Genomic DNA, 24,595 nt, shown 5'->3' with positions numbered 1-24,595 from the left:
AGAATCCTGAGTCAGAATCCTACATAAGAAAGCCCAGGGTCATCTAAGGTCAAATTCAGAAGAACTCAACATAGAGATTCTTTGTGGAGATGCAGGCCCTCAAAGAGAATGAGGGGGCACTCCTATCAGACCCAAGAAGACATTACAACTCCTGACTGAAGGAGCAAGGGAAGAGAATCCACCCTCTAGAAGGAACAGTCAGTTAGGGAAGAGACATTCCAAAGGGAGAAGTGGAATCCCTCCAGGAGCAAGGTCACTGGAAAAGCAGAAGGAAGTGAGGCAGTTCAAGGTTGCAGAGGTCGGGGATGCCAAGATCGCTCTGTGAAGCCTTCCTCTTATGTGTGGGGTGTTACCAATTACAATCTCCTTGACTAGGCAGAGGCCTTTGTTGAGGGCCCGTGTTTCCTCCCCAGGCAGAGAAGCCCGAGAGACAGTGAAGATTATCAACAAGGAGGAGCAAGGGTTCAATTTTGCATTCCAGGATAACTCCCGTTTCTCCGAAGGATTCAACAACAGCCTGACCGTGTGTCCCATGGAAGGCTGGATCCCACCGCTGTCCAGGTAAGTGAAAAAATGAAGTCCTTGGGATGCAGGGTCCCAGGCCTGTCATCTATAAAAATCTCTTCTGAGCCATCAAGATGACTCAGTAGTAAAGGCCCTTGCCACCAAACCTGATGACCTGAGCTCCATCCCCAGAACCCACATGGTAGAAGGAGAGAACTGATTCCCACAGGTTGTCCTCTGACCTCCACACACACACATTCTGTTGATATTCTGTTGATGTATATACATGCATGCACACACAAAAAAAAAACTAAAGAAATAAAAGTAAAACCTCTCCCAACTCTAAGATATATATATACATACATAGTTTTATCTCTATCCTGTCTAACTCCCTAGTGGTTTTCTTTCTTGATTAATTATGGGGCATTGAGAATTCTAACCTTTTTTTAATGTGTGTTTGGTGCTTTGCCTACATGCTTGTGCACCGTATGTATGAAATGCTGATGAGACCAGACGAGGACATCAGATTCCTTAGGACTGGAGGTACAAGCAATTGTGAGCTGCCATATGAGTGCTGGGAAAAAAACCCTGGTCCACCGGAATAGCAAGCAGCCAGTGCTCTTAACCGCTGAGCCCTCATTCTAAGTCTCCATCTCAGTAATTTTTTTCTCATGTCCATAGCATTTTCTTCATTGTCTTGTGTGTATGAATCCACAAAACAGTACCTGGCTTTGCCTGGAAAATCTTTAAAATTCACTTAATTTGGAGCTGTGTTTTTGGTGTCCTTTGCTCAGGGTGTATCTACTAATCCAGTGGACTCTTGTTTTATGAGATTTCCACAGGTTGGAATAGTCAGTTAATCTGCTATCTTGTCTCCCTATCAGTTTCCCAATTGATATTTTCTTCACACCAAAGCAAGAAGGAGATGTGAACTTTAATTTGATCTGTAATGTAAAGAAGAAAGCCCACCCTCTGACACTCAATGTTAAGGCCGAGGGCTACACTATGAATGCAGAGGTCAAGTGCAGGGAACGGACAGGCTCGACCTTCCTCTTGATGTCCAACCAGGTCAACACCATCAACTTCTACGAGGTAAGGGGTAACAAGGCCCTTACTGCCTCTCTGCCTTGAGCTAGGGGACATGGCACAGGGAGTGTGAGATGAATCTTCCTGTCTCAAATACTAGGGAGACCAGACAAATAAATCCATCCCCAGAATTAGGTAGTTATGATGTGAATGTTTTGATTAATTTTTAGAGGATGAATATGGTAGGGAGGAACATGAACACTTGCAATAAGCAAACAGGAAAGGTTTTTCACAGCTGAGAAAGATCTAAGAATTAAATTACCAACTTATACTCCAGATATAGGAGGACCCCAACACTTGGTGGGTCTTTCTGGGATATCCAATGCCATTCAGCTAATAGCACCTAGCTTATCAATATCACTCTCTATTCTTATTTCCCAAAGAACATTTCTCCCTAGACAAGGGAGCGATGGTTTCTTCACCACTGCTCTGTTCTCCCTCTGTCTCTTAGGTAGAGTTGAATGAGTGTGTTCAGTGTGAATTCAGCTTCATCAACACTGGCAAGTTCAACTTCAGCTACCAGGCAGAGCTCTCTGGGCCCAAAGCCCTGTTGCAGTACTTAGACTTCACGCCTACTGACAACAGCGTGGATGTGGGGCAGTCAGAACCTGCCAACCTGTCTTTCCAACCATATCAGAAGTGCGTCTTGAAGGGCCTGGAGCTCAAAATCAAGGTGAGACCATTTCATGGTTTCCAAACGCTGAAAGAATCTATGGTGTGGGGGCTGGAGAGATGACTCAGAGGTTAAGAGCATTGCCTGCTCTTCCAAAGGTCCTGAGTTCAATTCCCAGCAACCACATGGTGGCTCACAACCATCTGCAATGGGATCTGGTGCCCTCTTCTGGGCTTCAGGCAAACACACAGACAGAATATTGTGTACATAATAAATAAACAAATATTTAAAAAAAATAACGGTGATGTCAGAGATGTCAGATAAGGGCATCTGACAGCAGGGAAAGCATTGGCAAAACCAACTTTCTCAAAAATCTAGAAACTGACTGTCCAAGAAGCATTTATAACAGAATGATACAATCCATAAAAGCAGTGAGGTCTACAGTATTTCGGTTTGCCCTGTTCCCACCTCCCACCATCCCCAGTCTCTGTGGCAGTCTCGGAAGTCAAGAGCTCTGCAGTGAACACGCAGGCAGATAACCTCCTAGCCCCTGGAGCGGGAAGAGTGGGTCTACACTGCCTCAAAAGCTCCACTGCAAAGGAGCTGTCGTTATTATGCCAATCGAGACGTTCATGTGTGTGTGCGTGACCTTTACCCATGAGCCATGTCCCCAGTCTTGAAGTCCAATGGGAACCTCTATTCATAGAGTTTCTTTCCATCTCAACTAAATCAAAGTTTGGCCATTTTACACCTGTTTTTCCTTGTAGGACATTTGTCCAGAATAACCAGTCACAGTTGTTGAATAGCTGCAGCCCCCTAAAGTGGCAGTTGCACTTAGGAACAAAGGGACAAGTTAGAGGAATGTGCTTTGCAGGGGGGCTTTGAAAACCTTCAGCATATTCCTTGGCATCAAGCCAGCCATGCATCAATCACATGGACATGTGCATATCTTGAGAATGAGATACCGTTGAGGAAGTCATCAGTTCTTACCTCTAGCATTCCAGGGTGAGACCAAGAACTGTCTGGAAAGACGGCTCAGTGTCTAAAAGCCCTGGCTGCTCTTCAGAAGGACCTGGGTTTGATTTCTGGCACCCCTATGGCAGCTGGAAACTGTCTGTAACCCCTGCCCCAGGGCCTCCACAGGAATTGTATGCATGTGGTACACATACATATATGCAAGTAAAATACCCATAAATGATAGATAGATAGATAGATAGATAGATAGATAGATAGATAGATGATAGACAGACAGATAGATAGAGGCTTTGCCCATTTAATCAAGAAAGGAGACCCCCTTTATCTGTTATCATCATCATCATCATCATCATCATCATTAGTATTAGTACTAGTAGTATTATGAGACAGGGTTTCTCTGTGTAACCCTGGCTGTCCTGGAACTAACTCTGTAGACCAGGCTGCCCTCAAACTCACAGAGATCACTCTGCCTCCCAAGTGCTGGGATTAAAGGCATGCATCATCACCACCCAGCTTCCCTTTTATCTTTTATTTACAATCTAATGACAGAACTTTATCCAGTTGCTACCCTGAAACACAAGGGAAGGTGAGAAATTTGGCCTTTCACCTCGGCCTGCTGGCAACCACAGCCCCACCCTGTATGTTAACTAGCCACTTCTGCCCTTCACTCTGTCTTCAAGCTGAACCGCTGCGGTGGGCACAGAACAAGCGCCAGTGTGGATTCTGGTTAGAGCTGCTATTGTAAACAAATAAAGCCAGTCCTATAGAAACAGACACTCTGGAGATGGCACCCCGAGACCTAGAATTCTTAAAGTACCAACCACTTTCTTTCCTACCCTGTGGCTGCAATTGCCCTGTCTTCCTGCCTCTAATTACAGTCCTCTGGTCCATCCCTCCTTGCAGATCAGCCATGGCCCAACATTTGTATGCAGCATCTTAGGCTGTGCTGTGAGCCCTGCTGTCCATTTCTCCTTCACCAGCCACAACTTTGGGACTTGTTTCATCTACCAAGCTGGGATGCCCCCATACAAACAAACTCTCATTGTCACCAACAAAGAAGAAACGTCTATGAGGTAAGCAGTTGTCACAGAGAGAACAACTTGAGTCTTCATAAGGACTCCATGTAGCGGAAGTCCTGTCTTCTACTTTCACCTCTGTTGTTGTTATGAAGCTCTCTGACCAAAAACAGCTTAGGAAAGGAAAGGGTTTATTTCACTTAGCACATCCAGATCACAGTCCATCATTGAGGGAGTTCAGAGAGGAACTTGGAGCAGGAATTGAAGCCAGGACTGCTTGCTACTCGGTTGAGCATTGCCTCCAACCAGGGAACTCACAACCAAGGAAGAACAGCAGAAACCATGGAGAAATGCCATTTCACAGCTAACCCTCAGACTCATGGTTAGCTCATTCCCTTATAAAGCCCAGGACCACCTGCCGGAGTAATGGTGCCACCCACAGTGGGCTGGGCCCTGCATCAGTTAACAGTTCAGATAATGTCCCATAGACACACCTACAGACCAACCTGCTAAAGAAACTTACTCAACTGAGAATCTTTTTCCAGGTGATGATAGACTGTGTTCATTTGACCAAGACAGAAATGGTGGGAAAGGTTCGGCACAGGTGGCATGAATCCTGGGTCCCTGTCTCCACCATTAATATGAGTGCTTGGACATCCATGAGCTGCCTGCTAAACATCCTCTTCTTGACTTGTGTCAAATTCCTTGTGCAATAGATTTGGAAAGAGGTTGGGAGAGTTAAAAACTGAATTGCTCTGCACTAAACAGCAGGTCTGTGCTGAGCCTAAATCTTCCAGATCAAACCCAGGCTGTCTGCATCAGCCCTGTGGAAGGTTTCGGTCCAGGTCTCTTTTCAGACCTAATGAGAGAGAATCTGGTTGAGCCACTGAGCTGTGTTCATGCACAGGTCTCTGTATCACTCCCGCAGAGAACATTCTGCCATGGAAAAATATTGTTATCTTCACTGTCCAATATGATGGCCTTTAGCTATAAGTAGCTTGGTGCAACCAAAGGACTGCATTTTAATTTAATTTAATTTTAATTGATTTCAATTACTGTGTGTGTCTTGTCACTACCACATCAAATAGCATAAATCCAAGTTCAAATATTAGCTCTTTGATAGCTGTGACACTGAGCAACTTTGTTTTGTTTTTGTTCTTTTTGTTTTTGCTGTTGTGGGCAGTATATGGTCTGTTACTTTTGAGATGAAGGCTCACTGTATAGCCCAGGCTAGCCTCAAATGCATGATCCTCCTATCTCAGCTTTCTGAGTACTAGGATTACAGATATGCACCACCATGCAAACGTATTTTATATTTTTAAATTCTCTATACATAATCTCCTTGCCTGAAGCAGGAGACCACATCTGGATACTGAGAACAGTGTCCTGGGACTCAGTAACTGCTTGCTGCTGTTGCTGTTATTATTCTAGATATTAAATCCCAAGACTATTATTTAGCTTTGAATAAATTTAAAATCTTATCTAACACGCTGGAGAGATGGTCCAGTGGTTGAGAGCACTTGCTACTCTTGCAGAGGACCCACATTCCATTCTCAGCACCCACATAACCATCTATAACTCCAGTTCCAGCGGCTCTAACACCCTCTTCTGACCTCTGGCATGCACATGGCATGTGTACATACATGTAGGCAAACACATGCACAAAATAAAAATAAATGCTTTAAATATCATCTACTTACAGTACTCCTGTTACAATTCGATATCGTCTCTGCCTACTGAATGCCTTGAGCTCCGTGCATCCGTTTAGCTGAATTCCTTCTCCAAAAACACATCAGGAAGAGGCGGGGAAGTTCTGCCAGAAAAGTCTAGGTGCCCTCCTGCCCAGGGGAGTAGGGCGGAGGTGCTCTTTCATCTGACCTCTGAGGGCACCAGGCAGACACAGTGCACATATGTACACACACAGGCCAGACATACATACATATAAAAATGAAGACAAATACTTTTAGATTTTAAATAAATTTAAATTTAAATAGAATAAGCAAAAAACAAAATCAAAAAAAGTGCCTTCGTCACTATCTCATTTAATCCCTCCAACAACCCTGTGAAGTAGCTGCTACTAACCCCGTTTCACAGGTGAGGGAGCAGATCTGAGTGGCCTGAGCAAATTTTCCCAGGTCACGTGGGTAGTTACTGGCAGATCCTGATCCAAACTCTAGAACATGTACTGCACTCCGCCGAGCTTTGTCAGCCAGTGACTGAAGAGCTGTCCCCTTGTGAGAGAGTGTAAGACGCTGAGAGGAAATTTCAAGAAAAAGAGCATCGTTGGATTGAGTGTGTGAGCTCTTTGGTTTGAGACCTGCTCCCACCTGCACCTCAGGCTGTGACTGAGGCTGAGGGACTTGACTGCACCTGAAGGAACGTGAGCTGGTCATTGCTGCCATTCCCTCCAGCTCCTTGGTGACTCCCCTGGCTCTAGTACAGCAGGACAGAAAATCTCACCTTTCAGCCCAGAAAGCACAGGGGACCCATCAGTCCCTCCAGTTCTGCTTTCTCGGTGCTTATACCCCTTCCTCTGGGTCTTTCCCAGCTTAGATTGTTTATACACCAACACCCCACACGTTGAGGTGAACTTCAGTGTGGACGTGATAAAGCCGGGGAAGACACTGGAGATTCCAATTACCTTCTACCCTCGGGAAGCTGTCAGCTACCGAGAGCTCATCCCCTTTGAAATCAATGGGCTCTCTCAACAGATAGTGGAAGTCAAAGGCAAAGGCACCGAGATGAAGGTAAGAGACCATGGGTGGGGCTGTGGAACCCTCCTCCTTCCCCTTCCCAGACTCTTGCCCACTGGAACCCGTGCGCCACTCCACATCCCCTCTTCCCTGCTCCCGGGAATGCTCCACCCAGTATCATCTGGCTCCACCAAGTCAGTGTCCCTGATCATAGAAGGTGGGAAGGAATTTTTACAACAGGCTCAATCCCAGCTCTTACCCAGACCTAGATTTGCTGTACTGGCGACCTCTGTCAACTGCAAACACCAAAAAAAAAAAAAAAAAAAAAAAAAAAAAAAGTGTTCTGCATGTTCTTGGAGAAGTGTCACATGCAACGTCCCACTGGAGGGTATGTCTTATGCAGACATAGGGGTCATCTGTGAGCTATCCCTCCTGCTGACCCTCACTGGTGAATGTTCTCAGTCAGTTGTGGGTCCCAGGATTACATTCAGGAATGCCTCCTGCCCGGGTGACCCAGATCTGTAGGAAATGATCCTGTCCTGATAGTCACCCCTGTGTTACTGGCGTCTGGTAACTATGTCTGGTATGTCTGGTGGAGGTTTTATATCTCAAAACAGAAAGTTTGAGAAACCTGAATAAATTCGAGATTCTCAAGAATGCATAGGATATTTCAACAAATGAGCAAGGGGAAGGTGTGTGGCTGTCTCCCCTCAAGCCACAGGAGCAATAGGACATTACTACCTGGTGTGTCTTGTCAACGCAAAGCACGACTCTTGCTCCAAAGAGAATTAGAAATAACTCCTTGTGAGCCAAAAATGAGTGACCAAGGACTGGTAGCAAGATCTGGGTTAACGTGAGTGACATGGTCCGCTATCCAAGAGACTGTGTGAGTTTTTATAGACAGAACAAAAAGAAGTCACAGGTGTGTGTGTGTGTGTGAGAGAGAGAGAGAGAGAGAAAGAGAGAGAGAGAGAGAGAGAGAGAGAGAGAGAGAGATGCACATTGACGGGGATGAGTTGTGCAGAGAGGGGACATCTCTTCTACAGGTTACAGAGGTTCCAATGCTCCTGTCTTCAGGGTTGGTGCGAGCTGGTAATGAAGGCTCACTGACCTGAAGTCGTGATGCCATGAAAAGAGGGAGCTGCCCAGGCTTCTACGGGACACAAGCGTCATATTCATTTTCCGCATTGACTGACAAAATCTATTCCCTGCTCTTTCTGATCACCCAGATCTTAGTTCTAGATCCAGCCAACAGGATCGTGAAGTTAGGAGCTGTTCTGCCAGGACAGGTTGTAAAGAAAACTGTTTCCATCATAAACAACAGCCTTGCGCAGCTCACCTTTAACCAGTCCGTCCTGTTCTCCATTCCAGAACTCCAGGAAGCCAAGGTCAGTGTAGCGAAATGGGGGGGGGGGGTCCATGGGTGTTGCAGGATACAGAAAAATTGGCTGTGAAAGGCCAGCCAGAGCAAGAAACATAGAGAGTACCTCATCCGGGACTCCATGTTGCCCACCATCCCATGCAAAGAGGGAAAACTCCTTGCTCCCCTTTCTTCATAAATCCAAACTAAACTCTTCATTCCCAGTGGGTCAGAGTCCCTAACATCCTGGTCGGAGCAGCGTTTGCTTGCTTGGTTTGTTGGTCTCTTTCTCGGGGTGGTAATAGAACCCAGAATCTTTCACTTCGTTTACAAGTGCTCTGCCAGTGAATTTTACCCCCAGATGGCTATATTAAATTGTCCCTTAGTGAGTAACCAGAGTTTTGTTAAAGTGACTTGTCTTGAGCCATTACCTCAGGCTAGCTCCCAAAGTCATGGTGTTCAGGAAATCCCCAGGACGGTTTTCTCCCATGTCCCTCGCCTCACTCCCTGCAGCCTCCTGCAGCCTCGATGCATTCCTGCCAGCCACTCCATGCTCTGGACAGAGAGTGTAAGGAGTTGGCTTCCTTGTGGCAGATTTGAGTTTGCTTCTTACCAGGACTAAGGGGAAAGAGGAAGCCACGTAGGAATTTATGCAGTAGCTCCTGAACTTTAGAATACAGTCACCAGGGAATTTAGAAAATACAGGTTCCAGATCATCTCCCAAACACTGAATCAGCTGGTCTGAGCAAGTCCTGGGGTCTAAGTTTTATTAGTCGCAGTATGTCCTCTTTATTATTTGTATTTCTAGTTAGCATACAAAACAATAGTTTCATCATGACTTTTGTTTGTTTTCTTTGGTTTGATTTGATTTAGTTTGGGTTTTTAGTATTTTGAAACGGGGTTTCTCTGTATAGTCCTGGCTGTCCTGGAACTCACTCTGTAGATCAGGCTGGCCTTGAACTCAAAGTGCTGAATTTAGGAGGCTGCCTCTGCCTCCTGAGTGTTGGGATTAAGAACATGTGCCACCACACCTGGCTCATTATGACATTTTACACACGTGTGTGTGATTGTACCTTGTTCTTAGTCACCATCCCTAACTCCCCTTTTCTATCCCTATTCACCTGTTCTTGCTGTTTTCCTTCCTCTCCTCAGAGTGTCTCTTCTGCTTTCTTGTCATATGTGTGTGTTTTTAGATATTAAATATAGATTTGGCATATGAGAAAAAGTATGCAATGTTTTGTTATTTCTTTTTTCCCATGATCCTGTCTTGTTCCTGCTCCCCTCTCCTATACTGCTTCCTCTTTGCCCGTAGTTCTCCTGCCCCTTGCATGGCATACATACATACACATATACATATATCTATATACACATATATATAGTTAAGTCAGACTGCTTATGAGAGGAAACATGTGATCTTGTATTTCTGAGTCTGACTTATTTCACTTAACCTGATGCTCTCCCATTAGGGAACATTTGAGAAAGACTGGATTGATGTTTCTTGTTTTACGTTTCCTGCTACTGTTTCATCTACCATGGAGGAAGGAAGAATGAAATGCCCAAGAGGAGATGAAAAATAGGACAGTACAGGAAATTAATATCTGTTGGATCCCTGTCATAAGACACACATTTTACAGACATGATCTTGCCCTTCTTGAAGGGCAAGTGAAGGGGAGGCTTTGAGTAATGTATCAGAGATGACACAGCTGGTAACATGAGATTTGATCCCTGGGCTGAGAGCCCCAGCAAGAGGCACTGAGGCCTGAGGAGCCTCCCTGCCTTCAGCTTCTGAGCCACATACATTGTCCACCGTCTAGGTCATCACCTTGGAGCCCTTCCACAATATCACCCTGAAGCCCAAAGAAGTCTGCAAGCTGGAAATTACCTTTGCCCCCAAGAAGCGCGTCCCACCTTTCTCTGAGGAAGTGTTTATGGAATGGATGGGACTGCTGCGTCCCCTCTTTCTCCTTAGTGGCTGCTGTCAGGCCCTAGAGATTTCCCTGGACCAGGAGCATCTTCCCTTTGGTCCTGTTGTGTATCAGACACAAGCTACACGACGCATCGTCATGATGAACACAGGCGATGTGGGTGCAAGGTAGGATGGGCACGGTGTCTCCCACCCGAGACCGTAGCAGACATCTGCATCTCTGAATTCTGTCTCTTGCCTCAAATGAAGCATCACAGTAACAGCTACTCCCGTGATTGCATGGTAGAAGCATTGGTGCAATCCTGGTATATGCCTGTCACATGACTCACCCAGCTCAATCTCAACAACTCTAGGCAGTTTATACGATAGTATAATCTCTGTGGTTGAGATACTGAGGCAGGAGGATTTAAAATGCATAATGATACCCTGTCTTTAAAAAAGAAAGAGAGAGAAAGGGAGAGAGAAGGAAGGAAGGGAGGGAGGGAGGGAGGGAAGGAGGGAGGAAGGAAGGAGGCCAGGCATGGTGGAACACTTTATATAATTCTAGCACTTGAGGACTGGGAAGTGGAGGCAGGAGGATCAGTAGTTCAAGGCAGCTATTCTGGCTATCTATGTCCAAGGCTAGGTTAACCTGGATTATATGAAACCTTGTTTAAAGGAGGAGGGGATGCTGGAGATGTAGCTCAGTGGTAGAGCAATTGCATAGCATGTACAAGGCCCTGAGTTCAATTCCCAGCATCACAAAGAAAAGGGGGAAAAAGAGAGGCAGAGAGAAATGGATGGAGAGAGGAGGAGAGGGTAGGAGGAGGGGAGAATTATGGGGACAAAACATGCTCTCTAGGCATCATTTCTATCCGATAGAATTAGAAAAAATACACTAGTAGGACAATTCACAATCTGCTTTAGTATAAATAAAGTGTAAAAAAGATTAACTTTCTCCCAAATCACATATGTATCAGTAAGCATGGGTGTAAGGCTGGGAAGACTTACCTGAAATCAACATAGTCTCCAGGGTAGGTTCTCTACCGCATTATTTCACAGATGAAGTGAGGTTTAGGGATTCCACAGCCAGGAAACGAAAAGACAGGACCAGAACCCAGGCTCTTCCCTCTTAGTGCTCATGAATTGGCATGGCTGTCCAGGCTGCCCACTACACGCCCCAGGGGTCCTCACCATATAGAGTCAGTGTTATGCCACCAAGAGGATGCTATATGGCAGCCCTGATTCAGAAGGACTGTTCTGCACCTTTCATCCTCTGCCTTCTGCCCATACCAAATGCCCGATCACAGGAATGGCCACATAGGCTCATCGAGATCCCAGTGCCACCAAGAACAGACATAACTCTCACGTGAAGGCCTTGTCATCACCCTTCTGGATCTAAACAGGTAGTGCATGGGACGGTCAAGGCCACAGTCTTAAGGAACTGTGGTCCTAGTCTAGCCGCCTGCTAGCTATGTAACCTTGGGAGCACATAAACATATTCATGCATACATTCCCTAACTGTCATTCATGGACAGGGAGTGCAGCCACTTCTCACCCCAGTCCAACTCTAAGAGGGAGCAGAGTTCCCTTACCCAGAGAGTGATCTTGGCCCATGTTCCCTAACCACCTCTACTCTGACAGGGCTTCTTCCTCCTAGATCCTAGGGAGTAGTCAGGGTAGGGACCAAGTTGTCAAAAGTCCTGGTGATATCTTTTATTTGCATACCCTCAGAATATTACCATACTATCTCTCTTGTCTTCTTCTGTCTCGGAAAAGGTTTAAGTGGGATGTGAAGAGACTGAAGCCTCACTTCTCCATCAGCCCTGAAGAAGGTTACATCACCTCAGGCATGGAGGTTGCTTTGGAAGTAACCTACCATCCCACTGAGATAGGAAAGGAAAGTCTCTATAAAAACATTCCCTGCTTCATCCAGGGAGGAAATCCTCTGTCCCTCACCCTGTCTGGAATCTGCATAGGACCACCTGCAATCAAAGAGGCAAGTAGGCATTGGCCAGGGATGGGCCAAAGGCGGGAGTAAGCCCAACAAAGGAATTCAGTCCTCAACAACTGTATAGAACATTCAGTACAGGTCCTCCCTGCCACAGGGACTTTGCACATACCATGTCCACTGATTGAATAATCTTTCTTCCCTCTTTGTTAACTTATTTCATGTTCTTTCTTCAGTTTGTGGTACAAGCATTACACCCTCAAGGCAGCCTCAAGGAGACCATCTAGATAAAATTCTGTTATAAGAACTGTGAACAGGGACCAGAGCATAACTCAGTCGGTGAAGTGCTCACCACACAAGCATTCTGTTCCTTCGTCTGGAGCAGGAGGACTTGGAGTCTTGAGTAGAGGAATGGCATTATTTGATTTGTGCTTAATGGAGTCAAACCAGATGTTGGCAGATGTCAGAGGAAGAGAGACTAATGAGAAGCACTTCCCATAGATGAGGGGAGACATGATGGTGGGGATAGTAGAGGTGGATATTTTACAGCTCATAAATTCAGCTAGGCTAGCTGGTCAGGGAGCTTCAGGGATCCAGCTGTCTTCACCCTCCCAGTGCTGGAGCTGCCGACAGACCCTGCCACACTGGCTCATACATGGATGCTAGGACTTGAACTCAGGGCCTCATGTCTGCACTGAAATGATTTGACTGGCAGCGTGTGTTCAGCCACTACACAATGCAATTGTGTACGACTGTAATGAAAAGTGAAGCCATGACTTTTGCAGGAAAATGAATGCAACTCAAAATCATATGTTTAATGAAGTAAGCCAGACTGAGCAAGACAAGTAGAATATGTTTTCGCTCATATTTGAAATCAGATTCAAAATTACATGTGTGTGTATGTGTGTATCTATGTGTGGGGACACATGGGACTGGAAAGAAGGAACCCAAAACTATTTGTTGAATGAATGAGGGGAAAGGAGATTGTCCACTGGGATTCACTGTGGGAAACACTGTTAAAAGCTCCCCACCCAGGTGCACACAGAGAGAGAGAGAGAGAGAGAGAGAGAGAGAGAGAGAGAGAGCGCTAGCGCTCTGGCCCCTGGAAGACATTCAGAGGAGAGCACACCGAAGGTGATTGTCCCGCTTCCCCCAGGTGGTGAATTTCAACTGCCAGGTACGCTCCAGGCACACGCAGACCATCCTGCTCTCAAACCGTACCAACCAGACCTGGAGTCTGCACCCCATCTTTGAGGGCGAGCACTGGGAGGGGCCCGAGTTCATCACCCTGGAGGCCCATCAGCAAAACAAGCCCTATGAGATCACCTACAAGCCCCGCACCATGAATCTGGAGAACCGCAAGCACCAGGTAAACTGAGGCCTCCCACCTGCTTTCTGGTACAGGGGAAGCAAGGAGCTGTGTAGATAGGGCTTGACGGCAGTTTCAGAGCTCAGAGTTGGAAGAATACTCAAGAGAGGAGTGAGTACCCAGATCCTGGAACAATGGGGAGCCGTGGCAGTTGTCAGATAGTGGCGCCCTCATTGCCTGTTTCTCTTAGAATTCTGCAGCTCAGTCCTGAAATGAAGCCCTAGACCAAGCATCAAGAAATTCATATTTAGTTTAAGCGCATCAGAAACATCATGGTATCTGTAATAAAAATTAGAAGAGACCCAGTGAGGTGGTTCAATGGGTAAATGTGCCTACCACCAAGCCTTGCAAAAGAGCAGTCCCTAAGACCAACATGTTGGAAGAAGAGAAGTGTCTCTTACAAGTTGTCCTCTGAGTTCCACACATGTAATGCCACATGTGTATGTACATTTACACACGAATGAATGAATAAATGAATGAATGAATGAATGATATGAAAATGTAATCTAAGGGCCAGAGAGAGATGGCTCAACAGTTAAAAGCACTTGCTGTTCTTTCAGAGGACCTGAGCTTGCTTCCCAATACCTATATTGGGTGGCTTGCAGCCACCTGTAATTCCAGTTTCAGAGAATGCCAATGCCCTCTCTGGCCTCTGTAGGCTCTATACTCACATGCACATACTCACACAGAGAAGTGTAAATAAAAATAATAAAAATAAATCTTTTTGAAGTGCAATTTTAAAAATTAGGCAGGGTGGTAGTGATATATGCCTTTAATCCTAGCACTCGGGAGGCAGAGGCAGGCAGATCTCCTGATTCAAGGCTGGCCTGGTCTATGTAGTGAGTTCTGGGACAGCCTGGTCTATGTAGTGAGTTCCGGGACAGCCTGGTCTATGTAGTGAGTTCCGGGACAGCCTGGTCTATGTAGTGAGTTCCGGGACAGCCTGGTCTATGTAGTGAGTTCCAGGCCAGCCTGGTCTATGTAGTGAGTTCCGGGACAGCCTGGTCTATGTAGTGAGTTCCGGGACAGCCTGGTCTATGTAGTGAGTTTCGGGACAGCCCAGGTGACCCAGAGAAAAGGAAAGCAGCTGGTCTCTGTGCTTAGAAGCAAATGATATTCTCTTCAGTTTTCACTCTCTACCCAATATGACGAGTTGCCGCTTCTGTGAGAGACCCTGTCTTTTTTTTTTTTTTCCGAGACAGGGTCTCTCTGTAGCTTTGGAACCTGTCCTGGAATTAGCTCTTGTAGAACAGGCTGGCCTCGAACTCACAGAGATCCACCTGCCTCTGCCTCCCAAGCGCTGGGACTAAAGTGTGCCACCACTGCCCAGCGAGAGGTCCTGCCTTAAAGGAATATTGTGGGCAGCAATAAAGGAAGATATGCAGCGTCCTCCCTTGGTCTCCAAGTGACTGCACATGAATTCACTCTACACACACACACACACACACACACACACACACACACACACCAAAAGTTAAAATTTAAAGTAAAAATGTTAGACTTACTTTATCCTCCAGGTCAGGCAGGAGCTTCTGTGTCATTCTGACGTGTCTCTTCTTCTTCCAAGGGCACTCTCTTTTTCCCCCTCCCGGATGGGACTGGCTGGCTGTATGCCCTGCACGGGACTGCCGAGCTCCCCAAAGCTGTTGCCAATATCTACCGTGAGGTTCCGTGTAAGACTCCCTATGTTGAGCTCCTGCCAATCAGCAACTGGCTGAACAAGCCCCAGAGGTGAGGGTGTGGAGCGAGCAGTCAGGGAAGGGAGACAGATGGCCTTCCCCACCCAGCTTGGTCCTTCCCCTGCTCAGAGCTTACAGAGAATGTCAGGCTTGGGGCAGTCAGAGACTTAGTCCTCTGTGTAGCCAGGTGTCTTCTGGACATGAACCCAGTCGTCTTGTTCAGTGCTGATTCTTATAGACTGTAGGGCACTGCCTCCCACAAAATACATGCCCAATAAACAGTAGTTCTGATGATCCTAACGGTCATTGTCTTTGTTATTGTTGAGTGGCTTATAGCCTGATCCTAGCTATAATTCTAGAAAACCCCTCAAACTGTGATTACAGCAGAAAGTAGAGAGGGATGCAAGAACCAGCAGAGATCAAGAGCAAGGAGCCTCGTCCTTTTCTTCCGCAGAGAAGAAATGGAGGCTGCGAGTGCATCTTCCTGACAACCACCTGCTTAGCATTGCAGACTAAAGCTCAGACCTAAGTCTGAACCCCAGTTTTGCCAGTAGCCACGCGTGTTGTCTAAGCAAGTTATCGTCCTTCTTTGGGCCTCTGTTTCCCCTCCCGTAAAGTGGAGGTGTTAATGAAACAAACCTCCTCTAGACACGACAGCTGGATATCTGAAAACAGCACGGAGAAGGAACTGCTGGGTACCTGGCTCAGTAAGTGGCAGTTGCTATTGGTGACAGAATGAAGATTAGAAACACAGTTCCACACAATCTCCGTTAAAAGCAGAAGCAGTTTTCCTTAGACACAGCCTCTTTCCCTCCCGCCTTTGGACAGCCTCACGCCATGTCTCTCGGCATTTCTCATTGTCTCTCTCCTCTCTTGTCCTGCGCCAGATTCCGGGTCATTGTGGAAATATTGAAACCGGAGAGACCAGACCTGAGTGTCACTCTGAAGGGCCTTGATTACATCGACGTACTATCTGGCTCTAAGAAAGACTACAAGCTGAACTTCTTTTCCCACAAGGAGGGGCTGTACACTGCGAAGGTATCATCATATCAAAGGCACCTCCCAAGCCCCTGGAGGTTTGACCCTGGGACCCTGGGGTGTTAGAAAACGGCAGATGCTATCCTCCAGGCACTGTCCCCGAGCACCGCAGCGTTCCCTCTGTGCTAGCTTGCCTAATCCGTTCATTTGTTTAATAGGTACTCATTGAGTGCATAGGCCACACTCTGTGCCACGTGCTGGTGGCATGGCAATGGCCAAAGTCAGGCACGGCCTCTATTCTTATGAAGCACAGACTAATGGAGGGAAACAGAATTATTCTGCCAATGCATAACTTTCGAATGAGATACATGCTTTGAAGTAGAAGAGTATATGTGAAATTTGTAGCTCACAGGAGAGGTCAGGATTGAAGACTTGCATGTTGTTTGTTTATAGACAGTTTCTGAAGTTATCGTTAATGATAGAATCACCAAGGGAAAGATTTTAAAGTATAAGACTAGACAAGGTCTTTAAAAGGATGCATATAAAAGCCAGGCTGTATAAATAAAATTGCCACCCAATGATGACAAGATTGACATTCCGATATATTAAGAAGAGCAAACACATGGATAGAGTCTACTTCACAAGAGCAACTGTATGAAATCCAGGCACAGTGACAATACCTGACATCCTAGCACTCAAGAGTGTGAGGCCTGCCTCTGGAGTTGTGTGCTAACCTGAGCAACAAGAGACCCTGTCTCAAAAGAAATGTATTTTAAGTTGTTATATATGAATGACCACAAGCACACCGGGCCAACATTCCCATTCTCCCTGGAGAGTTCCGACAGATGAGCAGAGTGTCCGCTGTAGGGAGGGGCTACTTAGTGCTTTCAGGGTGAGCTCTGAGGTCACCCCAGGCAGGATACCTCTTTACACATGACCTGGAGCAAAACTCTGAGCTTAGCTTCCCTTCCATTCCCTCCTCTGGAAAGGGTGAGGACACTGAGACACATTTTGAGGATCGTGTAGCCTGGCATATACTAACCCCTGAGTGAGCACTAGATGCTGTCTGTCATTGTCATTCTGACTAACAACTCTGGCGGCAACAGCAGTAGGCGTGAATGCCACTCCAGCTTGAAGGTCTGAAGATCTCACTTGTTCTCTGGGGTTGCCTAACTGTCCCCACTGGTAAAATTCTGTCAATGGACCAAGCTGCTCTAGTGTCTTCTAAAGGGAACCGAGATTCGTAAATCATTCTCACCTGCAAAAAGCCAGACTACAGTTCCAAAAGAGAAAGGCTGCCTAGCAGGGATTGGACTACCCCAGTATGTGTGCTTCATGTGCCCAGCAAGGCTCCCAGATAGCAGGAGATGCTGAGTGTGCACAGAGGACCCTGTGCTAACGTCTCCTCTCCCCGTTTCCTTCTATCCTCCCTGTGAACACAGGTGATCTTCCGGAACGAGGTGACCAACGAGTTCCTGTACTACACTGTGAGTTTCAGGGTCATCCCATCTGGCATTATAAAAACCATCCAGATGACAACCTCAGTCCGCCAGAGTGCATCAGCCTCCATCAAGTTGGAGAATCCCCTGCCCTATTCTGTGACCTTCTCTACAGAGTGCAAACTGAATGACATCATCCTACCTTCCCAGTTTGCTGTGCCTGCAAACTCTGAGGTGAGGACATGACGGCCAGGGGACTCTTGAGGGATAGGACAGAGGTTTCTACCCATGGGGCCTTTGGGTCTATGTTCTGCAACCCTTGAGTGTGGGCCAGCCCTGATAGAGGGCAAGAAGAATGGCAGGAATAGTTAGCCTCATGTTCCTTTCTTCTACAGTCAAAGTCTTCATGTGAACTAGGGACACTTAGCTTTGGTAGGAACAGGTAAAATGGACTACTTTCTATTTTCTTTGTCTATTGATTGTTTGACTCGTTCAAACTAAAGGGAAAACATCTTTTTTCTTATTATAAAAGTATCATAGAGCCAGGTGGTGGTGGCACACACCTTTAATCCCAGCGTGTGGGAGACAGAGGCAGGTGGATCTCGTGAGTTCAAGGCCACTCTGGTCTACAGAGCAAGTTGCAGGACAGGCTCTGAAGCTACACAGAGCCTGTCTCAAAAAACAAAAACCAAACAAACAAACAAAAGTATCATAGAGCTAGAAGTGTATCTTAGTTGCAGAACACTCGCCCAAAATGCATGGGGTATTCTGGGTTCAATCCCTAGACCATGGATCTTAGTGTGAAAAAGAAAGCAAAGTGTATAAAGTATCAGAATAAAACACACACACACACACACACACACACACACACATACATACATACATATACACATGCACTACATACACATTTATATGCACATACATGTACACACACACACACATACACATGCTTGTACACTTGTTGCTTATACTTGCTTTTCTGTGCAGAGTGTTCTGAAGGGGCACGCATGAACCTCCAACCATGATAAAGAAGACATGATCAGGAATTATGAACCAGGAGGAAGACGTGCTTTCCTTTTTATTCGTTTTCTCAGTTTATCGTTCTAAAACTCACTGTCTGAATTCTCTCAAAGTCCCCATTCTACCTTCCCTGCCTTCCCAGCCTTGTCCAGTTCTGCCTGTCCCCTTCACACTACTCCGTCTCTTCCCTCATCCCCAGGACTAGGTTAGTTTTCTCCACTCTGCTGCCCGCCATTAGCCGGCAGGATTGTATCCGTCCTTTGTCTCCTGTGTCTTTGCTGTGATCAAGTAATCTCTATTCTCAAAGATTTCTCTCCACGCCAGGCTGTTTCAGAAGGGGGCTTCAGCCAGACAGTCAGTTTTTGTTGATGTTTTGCTTTAAGTTGGGTTTGGGGCTGACTTCTTTGAGACAGGGTCTCACTGTGCCACCCAGAATGGCCTCAAACTAAAGATCCTATTTTTGTTGCAGCCTTTGACCAGTTCAGGCGCTCTTTTTTGAGCCTTCAACTAGTCTCTACTGCCCCCACTAGGTTAATCTTATTACAACTTGTAGTTAAACTGAAACCACCCCTCCAGCTTCTGCTCTGATGTCCCACTAGGCTTTCCACCTCAATTCAGCAGTGATCTGGGCTCTTTGACTCTCAGAGCTGATGCTCCCCCACCATGCAGGAGCTAATATTACACAGGTTCATCGCTATTGGTACTTTGGCTCCACCTACTCACATTTGAGTTTGAGGTCGCCCCTACACTTGCTTTCGTTATAGATGTTAGCTTGGTGTTATTTTGCACCTAACTAGTGGGGGCGGGGGGGCATGGATAGAACAGGTATTTGAAGAGAGTCTAAATAATGTTGTGCTACTATCATTCTCTTACCCTAAACCTAGAGAACTGGTTTCTATATATAATGTGAGTCAAAGTTTCACTTTGCTTTCCAAGTCAATATGAATTATCTCCGACTAACTAAAACTCTGGTTTTAAACTGAGCATGGTGGCACATGCCTGTAATACCAGCACTGCAGAGGGACGGAAAAGAGGATCAGAAGTTCAAGATCATTGTCAGCTATGTATTGAGTTTGAGATCAACTTGAGCTACTTAAAACCCTATCCCCAAAAAACAAAAGCAAAACAAAACTTACTGCTCTGCAGAAACATGTATAAGACAAACCAAGCGCATCCATCCATGGGTCTATTCCTCTGGGGTAAAATCATTTCTGTTCTCATGCAAATACTTCTGTGTTTTATTAACATAGACTTAGATAAGGGTTGGTTGACATCAGGTAAAGCTGTCAATTCAACTCTAGTGATAGCTTACACTCTTGTTGCTATTCAGAAATCTGTCAGCTATTCTTGACTCTTCTATATAAATTTTGAAGCCACATTGCTCGGAAGAAATAAAGAAAAATAAAGTGAACGCTGGATTTTGAATGGAATTCCATTATCTGTTATCTGCCGATCCATAACAAATTACTCTCAAACTTAGCATCTTGTCCAACGGCAAATGCTTGCTCTCTGCACAGTTAGGGTCCAGCTGTGGCAGCTTGGCTGGGCCATCGTTGCTGGGGGTGGGGGCTGTGTCTCATGAGGTTCCAGGCAGGCAGTCAACCAGGCACCTAGTCATCCCCAACCCCCACACCTGAGACTAGATAATCTGCTTCCAGACCCAGGCATGGGGTTGCTGGGAGGGTTTTTAGCTCTCTATTGGCAGTTGACTGGACCTCAGTCATTATGTCTACCACCCCCTAGAGCATTTTCCAACATGGCTCACTTCCCTAGAGTAAAGATGTAAGGGACAGAGACTCGCTTTGGCAAGGGAGAAAGGCGTGCACACAACTGAAGCCTGCAGGCTTACTCTTTCTCTGTCTGTCCCAGGAGTGACATGCTTGCGCTTTACCACGCCCTCTCCCTAGAATTTCTTTAAGTTAGGAAACAATTGGAAGAGCTAGGAATTAAACCTGAGCCTGTGCATTCTTGAAACACTCTGTCCTACTGAACTACAGACTGTTTCCCCATACCCCCTAACCCCTACCGTGGGACAGGTTCTCACTCAATTACTCAGACTCACCTGGAACTCACTCTCTAATCCAGACAGGTCTTGACCTTGTGCTCTGCCTGTCTTGGGCTCTCAACTACCTAGAGTTATAAGGCCTGCATCACCGGGTTTGACTACTGATGGTTTATTTGGTTTTTGTTTTTGCTTTATTTTTTCATTACAAGATTTCTCTGTGTAGCCCTGGCTATCCTGGAACACTCTATAGACCAGACTGGCCTCAAACTCAGCGATTGCCCTGCCTCTGTCCTAAGTTCTGGGATGAAAGGTGCGTGCCACCACTGCCCGATTAGGAACATCTGTTCTTACGGACTCTTTGCTACACACAAACAGCAAAGTTGCTCAGTGGGTACAAGTTCTTGCACACAGGCCTGACAACTTGAGTTTGATCCTTGAGTCGCACAAGGTAGCAGGAGAGAACCAACACCAGAAAGCTGCCCTCTAGCCAAGTGTATATGTGCACACACACAGTAAATTAATTTTTAATAAGCAAGTAGGATATTTATGTATTTTTTCAGAGCTCCTTTGTTCCACTTAGACAATCAACACCTCTCATTATAACTCTGCCCCAGTCTTTTGTGGCTGTATAATATTCTACTGAGATGGGAAACCCCCAAGTCATCAAGCCAGTCACCGACTGGCAGTGCTTTTGAGTCCTTTTCTCTCTTTGCTGTTATAAACAATGCCTTTGGTTCTTGCTTCGTTTTGTGAGAATGAAGAGAAGAGAATGTTTCTTCTCAAGCAGAGATGGAACCCAGGAAGTTGACTATGTGCAAAGAAGGGGCTGCCTGACCTTTCACTGCTGCTGATTTCCATAAATGTGCTTTCCTCGGCAGAGGCCAACACCTGTTTCTCAGATTCAGAAAGATTTGGGATGGAGAAATACCTGGAATAGAGAAAACCAGATGGAGGAGAAAACAGAGAGAGAGTGGGCTAACCTGGGCTGAAATTCCCAGGCTCAGAGTCAGCTTTAGTATTTATCTCTGAAGCGTTATTTTGCCACCAGCTGCTTCAAGGCCTGAGGCAGGTCACTTGGTGGGAGAGGATGGAACAAACTTCCAGCATGACAAGAGCCTCTGTCTTCTCTTCCAGGGAACATTCTCATTTGAATTCCAGCCCCTGAAAGCTGGAGAAACTTTCGGGAGACTGACCCTGCACAACAGTGACTTGGGTTACTACCAGTATGAGCTTTCTCTGAAGGCCTTGCCTGCACCTCCTGAGAAACCTGTCCACTTCCAGACTGTTTTTGGCAGCAGTCAAAGCATTTTAGCAAAGTTCACCAATTATACCCGACAGAAGACAGAGTACTACTGCAAGGTGAGCGGACGGTGGGGTGAGCAGACGGCGGGGTGAGCCGATGGCGAGGTGAGTGGACAACGTGGTAAGAGGACTCAGGCTAATTTATTTAATTTCTCTAACTATATATGGAGATAATAGCCCTGTCTGGGCCTTTTCCTGTTTCTATAAATTAAAACCACAGACTGGATAATGTATAAAATGAATAAATAATTAAAAGTTTATTCAGCTCACAATTAGCAAGCTGAATGTTCAAGATCAAAGGGCTACATCTGGTATGCTCCCCTGGCTGGTGAATCCCAAAGTAAATCCCTTGAGGAGTCCCAAAGTCATAAGGGGTGAATCTATGGGGGGCGGGGGAGAGCAACTGGCTTTTATAAATAGATATACTCTCAAGCCATTAGCCCGTCAGTCTGCTGATCTGTGGATGGATTCACTCGTACAAGAAGGCTGTCCTCATGATTCCACATCTTTAATACCTCACCAAAGAGATTCATAACATCCGAACCACAGCAGCCTGCAGCCTGCAGCCTCACAGGAGTACCATGAGCACTCACCTGCATGCGTTATATCTGCAAAGCCTCCCCCGTAGGACCTAGCCCATAGCAAGCATTTCATAGCCATTATAACAGTTAGAATGTACAGCAGAAAATGTAAATAACAGCAAATAGAAGTGAGTGCCTCTCACAACAGTCTGGATGTGAGCAGTCTGGTCCACAATAGTGACTCCATGACATCAACCACCCAGACTCTTTCTTTCCCAATACTGAAGCAACATGGATCACCATGACATTCATACAGGGAAGAGAAGTTACATACAACACTTCTCCCAATGCCCCATGGAACCAGATTTCACAGGACTAAACTGAGTCACAAGGGGAACTAGGAAGAGAGGCTTTTCAAATGGATGATGATGTCCCCAGTGAAAATCAGGAATCCATAGTTATAACAAGAAGCATAGGCCTCTTGGCTATCATATCAATCCAAAGAGACCAGGTTATGTGTAGTAGTAGCCACCCTGAGATCTGGGTGTCTCAAAAGGAAAAGGAAAGGTTTATTTCTTGCTTGTGCTGTCTGTCTAGTAAGGGGCCAGAGGAGAACCTGTTTGTCACAGGCACTTGGGGAGTCCGTGGAAAAACAATCCTATCTCAAATGCTCCTGGCCATAGTAGTCAAGAGCTGAAAAGACCCTGGTGGGACCCACGGACAGTTAAATGTTCTAGGATACAAATGGTGCCTTTTAGTTTGTTCAAGCCAGACTGCCCCATCTTCCACGCGATTGAAAGGAGAGAAAGACTAGGTACGGAGCACTGTCCCAGTTCTCCCTAGCAGCGGCATATATCTGGACGTCTTAAGGTGCATTATTAATGTCCCTTAGTAACAAGATTGGAATTGTAATGAGTGATACTTACCTGCAAAGACCTCAGCTTCATAGTGTGTAGGATATCACATCACAGCCTGCCCAGCCTCACACACACATAAGTGCTTTAATGGCAGAGAGTGGAAGGGCTCAGCCTGGGCTTCCGATAGTCTCTTTAGGATCTTCTATGAGTCAAGGTACTGTTTTCCTTTCAGACGGACTGTCCCGACTTCCACACGGAAAGAGTCATTAACGCAGCCCCAGGAGCCCAGGGCGGCACCGAGGTCAGCGTGGAAGTCTTCTTTGAGCCCAGCCACTTGGGTGAGACCAAAGGCATCCTGAGCCTGTCGTCACTCATAGGTGGTGAATATATCATCCCACTCTTCGGGATTGCCCTGCCTCCCAAGCCCCAAGGCCCCTTCCTAATCAGAGCCGGGTACAACATCGTCATCCCGTTCAAGAACGTCTTCTTGCATGCAGCAAACTTCTCCTTCATTGTGGAGAACCCAGCCTTCACCATCCGGGCTGTGGAGGCCGTGCGGTCCAAGAAGATCAACAACATCACAGTCTACTTTGAGGGGAACCCATCAGGCAGTAAAACCCCTATCACCACCAAGCTGATTGTCACCTGCCCTCAGTGTGAAGGCACCGAATCCGGAATCAAATGGGTTTATTATCTGAAGGGGATCACCCCGTAAGTCAAAACTTTATCAGCCAGTGCCGCCATCTCCGGCCACGAGCCATGTGCTGTGCTGTCCTAGCAAAGACTAGAGAAGAGCATGGGGGTTTCTCAAGGACTTTCTTATATGTGTTCAATTATAGAGGAAGTTATTTCTATATTATGTTTTACAAACACAGATATGAAATTTATGCTCCACATTAAAATTTATAGTGACACATAACGACCTACATCTGGGCGAGATGAATCCGTGGCTGTCTCTGTAGTTGTGTTTCCCACACTATTCATGGTTCCAGTCCGTAAGGAGACCCGGGTATCCCACTCGTGTTCTTCACACAGCGCTTCCGAGTGTCCAGCAGAGGGGCTGCTGATTCTCCTGAAAATGTCAGCAGCCCCAGATATGACTCTATTTTGATGTGATATCATTCCTGCTTTCTCTTAAAAACTAAAGAAGTCATCGTCTCCAGAGTGATGAGCAGGTCACATGAGGGCATCTCGGGGATGCTGTCCCTTACTGTTTCTCTTGTGTTCTGTTCCATCAGCCTCCAGAGCTCATTTCTGTTCACGGCAGGAGGGTCAGTCCTCATTGGACTTTGGATCCTGGAGAATGCTAGTGAAGACCCCTACC

At 46.2% G+C, this 24,595-nt stretch overlaps 1 protein-coding gene across 1 annotated transcript in view; it reads left to right on the top strand.

The window, feature by feature from the left end:
- The window catches only part of Hydin (HYDIN axonemal central pair apparatus protein), a 337,184-nt gene extending 312,994 nt beyond the window's left edge, over positions 1–24,190 (top strand). Inside the window, exons 73-86 of the mRNA XM_048437266.3 lie at positions 414–561; positions 1,389–1,596; positions 2,042–2,263; positions 4,082–4,251; positions 6,743–6,941; positions 8,117–8,275; positions 10,062–10,339; positions 11,930–12,149; positions 13,258–13,470; positions 15,038–15,201; positions 16,037–16,187; positions 17,570–17,800; positions 21,726–21,950; positions 23,504–24,190. Coding sequence (XP_048293223.3) covers positions 414–561; positions 1,389–1,596; positions 2,042–2,263; positions 4,082–4,251; positions 6,743–6,941; positions 8,117–8,275; positions 10,062–10,339; positions 11,930–12,149; positions 13,258–13,470; positions 15,038–15,201; positions 16,037–16,187; positions 17,570–17,800; positions 21,726–21,950; positions 23,504–23,986 — 3,071 coding nt within the window. The 3' untranslated portion in view covers positions 23,987–24,190. The remainder of the gene's footprint in view (positions 1–413; positions 562–1,388; positions 1,597–2,041; positions 2,264–4,081; positions 4,252–6,742; positions 6,942–8,116; positions 8,276–10,061; positions 10,340–11,929; positions 12,150–13,257; positions 13,471–15,037; positions 15,202–16,036; positions 16,188–17,569; positions 17,801–21,725; positions 21,951–23,503) is intronic.
- Positions 24,191–24,595: the final 405 nt, after the last annotated feature.

This window comes from Myodes glareolus, chromosome 22, assembly GCF_982192425.1.
Source record: "Myodes glareolus chromosome 22, mMyoGla1.1, whole genome shotgun sequence".
Lineage (NCBI taxonomy): Eukaryota > Metazoa > Chordata > Mammalia > Rodentia > Cricetidae > Myodes > Myodes glareolus.
This window is presented reverse-complemented; position numbering and strand designations above follow the sequence as displayed.